General features: G+C 31.2%; 1 protein-coding gene across 9 annotated transcripts in view; it reads left to right on the top strand.

Annotated features, from left to right (window-relative positions):
* The first annotated feature begins 281 nt into the window (after positions 1-281).
* Positions 282-10606, top strand: part of LOC143248463 (uncharacterized) — a 61741-nt gene continuing 51416 nt past the window's right edge. For 3 of the 9 annotated variants that reach the window (XM_076496844.1, XM_076496850.1, XM_076496849.1), the window contains exon 1: positions 2757-3088. Coding sequence is in view for 1 of the 9 variants with exons in the window: in XM_076496851.1 (XP_076352966.1) it covers positions 2965-3088 (124 nt within the window). In the remaining 8 variants the exon portion in view is untranslated. Of the gene's footprint in view, positions 442-2751; positions 3089-10606 lie in introns of those variants that run through there. The other 6 variants (XM_076496856.1, XM_076496858.1, XM_076496855.1 and 3 more) reach the window with 5 other exon arrangements.

Raw genomic sequence — 10606 nt, 5'->3', positions numbered from 1 at the left:
TATATTTCTGTTTTCTGTGTGTTATGGCATTTTTAATTTATTGTAATGCGATGTCCACATGATGGTTGAAATCATGTTAAAGAATATTCGTATGTTGAAAATAAAAGCATCACGTGCACCTGCAATAAATTGTATTTTTATAATATTATTGAACAATATATAATGTATTGTACATCAGATTTTCTGTTGGAAATGGATGGAATAAACATTATGATTTTTGTTAAAGATTCCTGCTTCTTGTCTTGTACGCTGCGAAATGTGTTTTTCCCCACCAGGTGTATGTGTAAAGTCGGCTCGTGATTCTTTTCTTTAGTTGACTTTTTAATTGTTAAATTAGGGACAGCGTAAAGGGGAAGAATAAATTTTGTAGGTAAAGTGAATCTTGAGCAACTTTCTGTAACGGTGTTCTGAATTACAGATCTTTCAACAGTTTCTAATAAGGTGAGTATTTCACTTTCATCAATAATTTGTAAATTTTTCTACATTACTAGCACGATGTGTAGTTTTAACTAAAGAAAGTTAATCATAAAATGCAGCTAAATTCCATTCCCCCTGGTTACTTATTATCACGCATCATTCCAAATTGATGTCACATGGGCTCTCTTGTAGGAAAAATTACCGTACAGTAAGTAGCACACGCTGGGTAAAAATAAAATTTTTTTTTTTTATTCGCAGGTCAATTGATAACATGTCTTTCTAGTTTTCCTATTGAGACAACAAACAGTGACAAAGCAGTGAGTTTAAAAGAATGCACTAATGAATTTTGTAAATAGTGCTAGGACCAAGTAACAGTATGGAACAAATAGTATTAAGTGTACTCATTTGCTGTGATCATATGTGTTCCTTTATGGATATTACTTTCCACCTTGTTCACAGTGTCTTTAGTTTTTTCTTTGATTCAAAGTTGGTCAAAGTCTGAGACTTTAGCCTTGATGTTCCTCAAGTTATTTCTATCGATAAAACAGTATATCTAAAAGTACCAAAATAAATTATTTTTCAGTAAAAACATCAAACATTCTATAATCGCAAAACAATCCTTCACTGTAAAATTACTAAATGATGCCCTTCAACTGTTTTTTGTGTTCATAAAAATACCGATAGTAGAAAATAATTTAATGTCACTATTATTATTTGCAAATTTGGTACATTTTTTTAAACAGAAATATAGCCCCAGTGGCTCGATGAACAGTTATAAAACCTGGTTTTCGTAGTGGCGATGGAAACTACATACAACCTATTTTATTGCTTCGTGTTTCACAACAAAACAAAAAAATATAACTTGACCCTTATAAATATTTACAATTTTCATTGTTTCATTTGACAAACATGGCTCGTGTGCTAAGCATGATTTTCCAAGAAAGTTAGTTTTCTTTGAAGTGTTCTCCAATTGTTGATTTTTTTCCATTCGCCCTAACATTAAATTCACCACTGAACACGAAAATAACAAACGGTTGTCTTTTCTTAACCCTGACATCCGACACATTTCAAAACTAAAATTCACCGGAATATCAATCGCACTGGTCTTTACATCCCCTGGAATTCCGCCCATGAAACAAAAACTGATGTGCTAAAACATCTTATAAACACTGCGTTAAGACTTTGTTCAACTGTGTACATTGGTGAAGAAATCAATTCCGTAAAACATTTCTTCATTCACACTAACTAATGCCAAAACATTTCCACCCAGCCACCAGAACAAAAACCTCAGAACTCCATGCACTAATAAAATTGACACTAATATACCAAACAACATGTGGATATTGTTGGACAGTTTACTATTTACCCCTGACATTAACTAAAAAATAAAAAAAATTAACAGTTGGAGAAAATTTGCCATCAGACATAAAATTTCTGTTGACGTCAAATTCACTCCAGTACCCGACACTAAACTGTAACTTTTATCAAATAAAAATTACATAGAATCACATAATTCCAACGTCATTTATAAAATAACGTCGAATACTGTTTAGAATTTTACATCAGAGAAACATTTAGAAAATTGGAAACCAGATTCATTGAACACAATGAAAAATACCGTAATTTTAAACAAAACACCTAATATCAATAAACGCAAAATAAAAGAAACTAACCTAATTTTTTTTAAAAGCACCTTAAATCAATATCCCAGGGCTTCAATATACCTATATCAGACTGTGAAGTGATATCCGGTCATGTAATATTTATTCTATATTGCATACACACACGTGTCTTTGTAAACTGCTTGTACCTAAGGGTTACAAAATCTTGTTGAAACGTTGTATGTTTACAAAAACGTTTTTTCATTACTTCCTCAAGCCGTTTCAAAACTTATAATCTTTCTATTGTTTAAGCACAAAGCTACATTGGACTACCTGCACAATGCCCACTGCAGATATTAAGCCTATTATTTTGATACTATAAAAAGTTGAGTCAGTCACCTGGGGCTAAGGTTTTGAACGTCGAAAGTTGAAGTATTTTAAACCATGATAAAAAAAAATCATGTTAGCCTACATTTTGCATTAATATATTATTTTCATTTAACATAAATATAACTAGGAATGTTTTGTACGATAAAATAGCATTTTGAGCTAGGAAAATAAGACCTGGAACAGCTTCACGTCTTGCCTTTTTCATTCAAGGCCTCCTCGAGAACTACTTTGGAAGTTTTGTTCTTAAGTTATTATTTTTAGATCTGTTAATTTCTCGTAACGTTTATTTATAGATGAAACGTCACCAGTAGCATACAGGTCTAGGTCGTTTGGATATTAGTAGGAAGAACAGTAGAAGCATGATATTCACAGCAAAGTAGCACTGTCGTAAATTGCACTGTACAAATAATAATAGCAATAGATATCGGAAAAGTAAACTATATGATGTATATTACAAGAACAGTAACGCGACATCTAGTGACACCATAAGAAGAAGTGATTGTTAAGAATCAGCTGACCTTTCTGTTAGTTGGTTGGTCGGTAAGAGCGCGAATTTATGTGTTTGCAAAATGAAAGACACCCGAGGTGGGTCGTTGAAGTGCGAGTGTTCTATGGCCCGGAACTGGGTGGAGCATGGGAACATGCATTTATTATTCACTCGATGACTTTTAATGCACTTGGTAAGTTTGTTGAATTAATAATAAATATTTCATATTAAAAATTATAAAATTTTGCTATGCAAGTAAAATTGCCACGAGGATAAGAATATGATAAAATAATACATGTAGTCGTTTTATGTTTAAATTGAAACTGAAGGCTAAACAGTTATAGTGAATTCGTTGCCATAGTTTATAAGTATATTAAATGTAGTAAGTACAGAGCCTCAGTTTTACTTACCTGTATACCAAATCTCAATGCGCAAGATACAATTGTAGGAACGTTACTGCGCCATGATACTAATGAGACATGGCTAGGTGGGTTAAAGCGTTCGACTCGTAATCTGGGGGTCGCGGGCTTGAATCCTCGTCGCACCAAACATATTCGTTCTTTCAGCCGTGGGGACGTTATAATGTGACGGTCAATCCCGTTATTCATTGGAAAAAGAGTAGCCCAAGAGTTGGCGGTGGGTGGTGATGACTAGCTGACTTCCCTCTAGTCTTACGCTACTAATTTAGGGACGACTAGTGCAGATAGCCATTGTGTAGTTTTGTGCAAAATTCAAAACAAACAGATGGTCATGTCAGACTATAACCAAAACTTAATAATTATTAATACCATAATTTATGATTTAATACTGAAAATTATTTATGTAGATTTTCAAAAACCTGTTGATGAGGTACCACACAAGAAATTTAAAATATTAGGTAAGAAAATTATAGTATTTGAGAGTTGACAAAAGAATATTATTTGGATTGTGAGGTGTTTGGATGGGTGAAAGCAAAATATTGTAATTAATAGTAAAGTCCAGTCAAACTGACCCTTAGTTTCTAGTGAAGTATCTCGGGGGTCACTTTTTTGCCTTTGTTTTTTTTTTAGTTACACTAATCACATTGACAGGACTTAATTAGTGAAGGTTTATGATGACACTGGACTTTGAGGTATTTCTAAATTATACCACTAGTGGTAATAGAACCAATATTGAGTTAAATAACTTGATGTTGGACAGATATTTGGCATTTAAACTGTCACTATAATCAATACTGTTTAATACACTTGGGTGAGCATAATTAGAATCATACATTTAATATAGATGAAAAAACAAACACATTAATAGTGCTGAATAAAGGAAGTTCACATAGTGGTTGGTAAGTCATTGAAGCCATAAAAAAAATCAAATCAGTGTTATAGTGTTATATTACTAGTAAAGTTAAAAGAAATTTAATTTATTTAACACTGATTTATAATCAGTGTCTATAAATAATTATAAATAAGTTGTAAATACAAAATTGCATATCATTATATGCTTTCATTCTGAAGTTCATATTATACGTTATGACCAGTATAAAAGATGCAGTTAATTCATGTAATCTGTTTATGTAACGGTTGTGTTAAAAACTTGAGATTATTTGAATGAAGTGATGGGTATTGCTAGTTGATTTCATATCCCCATGTGATTCTTGAATTATGCTAAAATCATTTTGTGTAGAAGAGATTTTTACTGTATGCAATTTTACTTAAATATTAACATACCAGTGACTATGAAGGGGGTAAACAAGTGAAATGGTACCTTACTCGTGAAACGAGTGAAATTTGAACTTTAATGTGAGGTTTAAATCTGTGGTCTTATTTTTTATGGAGATACAAAGATGTTAATTGAACTGTATGATCTGAACTGTTTGGGAGATTGATATAAGATAGTTAATCAGAGGGTATGTTAAACAAAATTACTTTCTGTTTAGTTACAAACTATTGAAATGATTCTCCTGATTATTAACTGTGTTAATTTTAACCCTTTTGATGGATTCCAATCCATGTGTTGAGAGTGATGTCTAATTTGACTTACATTGATAAATGAGTGACTCTGCTCTGATAACCTTCTGTCACTTTGTTCTTACTATAGGGTTAATGATGTATGTGTGCAGTGAGTGATGTATTTATGCAGGTTTAACTTGAAACTTTGGGCAAAGAAGTTGTTTGTTCCCTTAACTCTAGCTGTCTTTTTGTACTTGGTCATTTACTTAAGGTATCATTTATCATTTTAAAGTTTACCTTAAAGTTATACCATGTGAATGTAGACTGTTCTCTTTCATTGGCATGTCAGGTGACATCTCAAAGATGTATCCTCCCTTATTTTCCATTGGGAATAATCTACAGCTGTGTGGGTTGTGCATGTGCTCTTAGAGAACTAACATTCACTCTGGAACAGATTGTGAGAGATTTCAGATTGAAACACACACAATTTCTTGATTAAAGGCATCATCTTTTATCCAGACTCGTCTGTAAGTTGATTCTGTTTGGATTTGATAGTTTTATGTTGTGTTCAGCATTTTTCAATTTTCAAATCCAGTCAAAGCTAGAAAATTCAGAAAAGCTTTGTGATACACTTCCTGCTACTCTGCAGAAGTTTTCTTGTTTTGGGGAGAAATCAGACACTTAAGAACACCACAACTTATCATTATTTACAGTTGGCTACAAGAGAATGAAAAACAATTTTATTATATTTTGTTAAAATGCATATACCTCTTGTGAGAATACCAAGGTAGGTATGACTAACCTAGAATTTCTTGTATATAAAAAGCTATGTTTGTTAGTAGAATCTTGAAGATAAAAAGTAGAAACGAGTGATCAGTGGTATTATGATCTGTGGCACAACTGAGTGCTATTGTTGAACTGGCAGCCTTAATTCTAAAACTGTATCTGGTAGTGTCACATCTGGTGTGCTCCAGGAAGGTTCTGCTGTCACAGATGGTGCAGTAGTACTCCATGTTTAATGTTAAATAGTGTTTTATGTTGTAACACTTGATGCAGGGAAAAGTGGCTAGCTTGATTTTTTTAACCAATCATTTTTTCCTAAATGTTTTACTGTCATTGATTTCCTTTTGTTTATCTGTTTTGTCATCAGAGTTTATATATATTTTCTGTCTTATTTGTAATCTCTGTACATATCTAATAGCTTCATCAATCTTTTCTTAAATCATATTTATTTCTTTAGATATTTGACCCTGGGGTCTGTTCCTTCTTGACCTTCCCACTTGAACTTCTAATTGTTTCATCATTTGTAGCTGAGTTTTGAACTTAGCTTGTGTTGTCATCATTTTGAATGTTATTCAAAGTTTTATCTTCATCAAAATGATCTCACTGCTGCACCAGTAGTTTGTTTTTTATCACTAGAAGGCTTTTTGATTATTTAAAAAAAATAATGCTAAGTCTAGTCCGTGTAACAGTAGTGCATTAACTTGTTCCTTTAGTAATGTTTCCTACAGACTGTACTCTATTGTAGACCCAATTTGTGAACTTATTCCATAATTCCTTGACTAAACATGCTAACCAACTCATTCTTAATTACAGAGAAATATGTACAAGAACTTTTAAAGTTATTAGAAAACACTGAAGTGTTAAATTCATTGATTACTTATTGACATACTGCTTGTCATATTTTTATCACTTGTTTTCAATTTGGTTCATGAAATTTCTAGATTGTTATTTTCCTCTGTCAAACACCTAAGTTAAAATATTAAAAATACAGCTTACAACAGTGATACTGTAACAGAACAATACAGTCACAAGATTGGAGTTTATTTTTATTTAACAGTATTGTAAACTTAATACTTGTAAACTTTAGTTCATTAAAAATTACACCTTTATGTATCGTCACAGGTTTACTTTTAGACTTGGAGGTGTGATAATTGCAGTTTTCTGTCACACTTTATAATGTTTAAGTAATATGGGTTTTGTTAATAATGTTTAAGTAATATGGGTTTTGTTAAATAAGAAATCTTCCTGCTTCACTAACGTAGGTGGTACATGCACCAGCAGTCCAGTGTATGGGTAAATTTTTGTGATTGAAATCTTTGAAAATGGCTAATTTAAAATTGACTACTATTTTAGTATCTTCTAAGCTCGTTAAATTAATTTTATCAAATTTTATTGAGTAATTAGAATAAAAATAAAACTGTTTTTATTTGTATGTATTAGTGCTGCAAACATTAATATGGTTCTACATACAGATGAGTTGAGAAATTATACTTTTATCACAAAGAACTGTTACCTTGCACTATTTCCAGAAAGGGGTTTGTCTTTGTAAACTCTCCACACGTGTCCACGTACCATATTCTTTGTGTGATTCTAACTCTTTACAGGGTAGAAGTAACTTTCTGAAGTTAAGATTTTCCTTAACTGAAGATTCATTTCAGTTAGACACTCATCGTGCGGGCACGGACAGTGCGATTTAGCAAAGCAGAAACATTCTTAATGCATGACCAAGAGAAACAAAAAATCAAACCTTATGTTTTCCAAGAAATCATCAAATTGTATTATACTCCTGTGAAGTGTTGGCTTTCACTACTTCTGATGGTAGTTTTTACACAAATCAGTCACCCTGCTAGGAAAATAACTCTTAATAAGAGTAGTACCTTTATGTTTTTAGTTCTTAAACCTGAATCACTTTGTCTTCAGTTTACTGAAAATAAAGTGCACTATCTCATTAATCTTTTAAATATTCTTGGGATCTTCATTAAGGTTACTTTGTGCTTACTATAATTAAAAATTATTTACCAACACTTTGTCTAATTTAATGAATCAAAGCCATTCTGTATTACATAAAATTCTCGATACAATTACAAATATCTGAGTGTAGAATTCCATTGGGTACACGTTTCACCAATTTTATTTATGATTTATGATTCTGTCAGAGCCATTAATATGACATCAGGAAACATAACATAAATGTCAGTGTTCAGCTTTCCTTCACTCAACCATCCTTCAATTCAATTAACTAGTCTCTAATCAACTCTCAAGAATGTTATTCTGAGCTAATATTATCAAAAACATTTTGAAAATGTAAGTCCACTATTTTCTCACAGTTTTCATAATGCAGGTGGCAAGTGACATTAACTGGTAAGGCAAGTGTTCCCTTTTAATAAATCCATTTTCTCTCTTTTATAATGTCATATTTTTTTCTGAATGATTTTGGAGAGCTTTTGTTAAAGTATTTCGTATGACAGAAGTGAGACTAACTGGTCTAATAATTGAGAGGTTGTGTTAGCAACTCTGCTGTCTTTAATGCTAACCCACTATCTGTTGATGTACCAGAAGTAAAAGATGGTAGAAACAAACATCTAATTTTCACTTGCTTTAAAACCTGGAGTAAACACTGTCTGATTCTAGTACTTTATTAATATTTTGTTTGTTATTAGTATATAGTAGTGGTTCCCAACCAGGAGTGCGAGAGAGTGTTCCAGGGGGTGCAAGATAATATTTGTTTTGGCCACCTTTATTCTTAAATAAATAATTATTGTGAGGGGTGCAAGAACATATTAAAAATTTTTAAGGGTGCAGGACATAAAAAAGGTTGGGTTATTTATGTAGAAAACTTAGGGTCAAAATTAATATTAATTTTGGAGAGCTGTTATGAAATAGTTGATAATCAGGAGAAGAGAGAAATTCTTGTTGGACTTTGTGTTAAGCATAATAATAATAAAAAATTAAGAAATGTGATAATAGGTTAAATGACTGGAAGGTCATCACAGTCCCTGAAACAGTTAGGAAGACTGAAGTGACAACCCTTATGACACTATCGAAGATGTAATAAAACATTGGCTAAAGTAACCAAACCAAATATAGCCATTTTCATTATATGTCTATTGAATAAATGTTTATGTGAATTTATATAAATAATGAACACCATATCATTCAAAGTTAAAGATAAGGTACAAAAGTTTAGATTGATGAATAAGTCAATAATGGGAATAAAATTCTAAAAACAATTTTATTTGCTCAAAAGCTTGGAATGTTGATTTGGCAAAGAACAACTCAAGTTAAAAGAAAATATAAAGACAAACATCTCAAACACTGTGGAGGTACCTTAACTGGAAACCAACAGCAAGTTTTAATAAAAACTTGCTTCTACAGCATCAAGTGTCATTTGTGTATCATAAGATATTTTCTATTGTATGAATTTCCCTTGGGGTAGTCAAGGCCTGATAATTGAAGTTTCAGGAAATATTAGATTATAGTTTTTTTATTTTACTTTCCAAACTCTGAGTTTATCTGAAAGAATGAGTACAAATACAGATTATTAGAACCACAATCTTTAATCATGGACAACCACTACACAGATCAAAATAGACAAATATTTGTTGTGGGTGTGTTCAGTATTTGTGTGGTATTTCAAATAACGGACAAAAACTTAAAAAAAAAAAAGTAGATGCAGCATGCCTAATCTCTTGTTCTTTTCAAGATTATCTTTTTAAATATTAATATTCATTGTTTTTATTTTTAGATTTGTATCTAGTAGAATAATTTTTACAAGTTGAAAAATAACATTTTTAAGGCAGTAGGACAATTTGACACATTTGTCTTGAGTAAGAATAGAAGTATTGTAATTTATGTGTAGTGCTCAAACTTTATCAATTGAAAACCAGATTTAATATAATTTTTAGGGAAAGGTACTAATAATACAATGTAATCAAATTATTTGTGACAGTTTTGGAACTTTTGGCAATGTAAATTTTAAAGACAAACATCTCAAACACTGTGGAGGTACCTTAACTGGAAACCAACAGCAAGTTTTAATAAAAACTTGCTTCTACAGCATCAAGTGTCATTTGTGTATCATAAGATATTTTCTATTGTATGAATTTCCCTTGGGGTAGTCAAGGCCTGATAATTGAAGTTTCAGGAAATATTAGATTATAGTTTTTTTAATTTTACTCTCCAAACTCTGAGTTTATCTGGAAGAATGAGTACAAATACAGATTATTAGAACCACAATCTTTAATCATGGACAACCACTACACAGATCAAAATAAAGACAAATATTTGTTGTGGGTGTGTTCAGTATTTGTGTGGTATTTCAAATAACGGACAAAAACTTTAAAAAAAAATAGTAGATGCAGCATGCCTAATCTCTTGTTCTTTTCAAGATTATCTTTTTAAATATTAACATTCATTGTTTTTATTTTTAGATTTGTATCTAGTAGAATAATTTTTACAAGTTGAAAAATAACATTTTTAAGGCAGTAGGACAATTTGACACATTTGTCTTGAGTAAGAATAGAAGTATTGTAATTTATGTGTAGTGCTCAAACTTTATCAATTGAAAACCAGACTTAATATAATTTTTAGGGAAAGGTACTAATAATACAATGTAATCAAATTATTTGTGATAGTTTTGGAACTTTTGGCAATGTAAATTTTCATTATTGCAAACTTTGGCTTGTTATGATGTCAAGGAATCCTTATGTTGATGAGGGTGTGTGTGTGTGTGTACATATTACTGTACGTGTTTTTGTTTCTTTTTTAAATACTACATTAATTTTCTGAAAAGTGAAACTTGTTTTTATTATTTTCTCCAATTTATATTTTATTTGAAAAGGTTGATAACACTCTAGTGGTAATGAGTTTAAACATTGTTGGGAAAAATGAAAATTATTGGAGTCAACCATACATCTTAATTATATTTTTTTAGCAATTCTGAACTGGTGTTTCTTTGTAAAAGTTTGGTTTTTCTGTTGGACATCAGTGTATCTGATTATTAC

This window comes from Tachypleus tridentatus, chromosome 4, assembly GCF_004210375.1.
Source record: "Tachypleus tridentatus isolate NWPU-2018 chromosome 4, ASM421037v1, whole genome shotgun sequence".
In the NCBI taxonomy this organism is placed as follows: Eukaryota; Metazoa; Arthropoda; class Merostomata; order Xiphosura; family Limulidae; genus Tachypleus; species Tachypleus tridentatus.
This window is presented reverse-complemented; position numbering and strand designations above follow the sequence as displayed.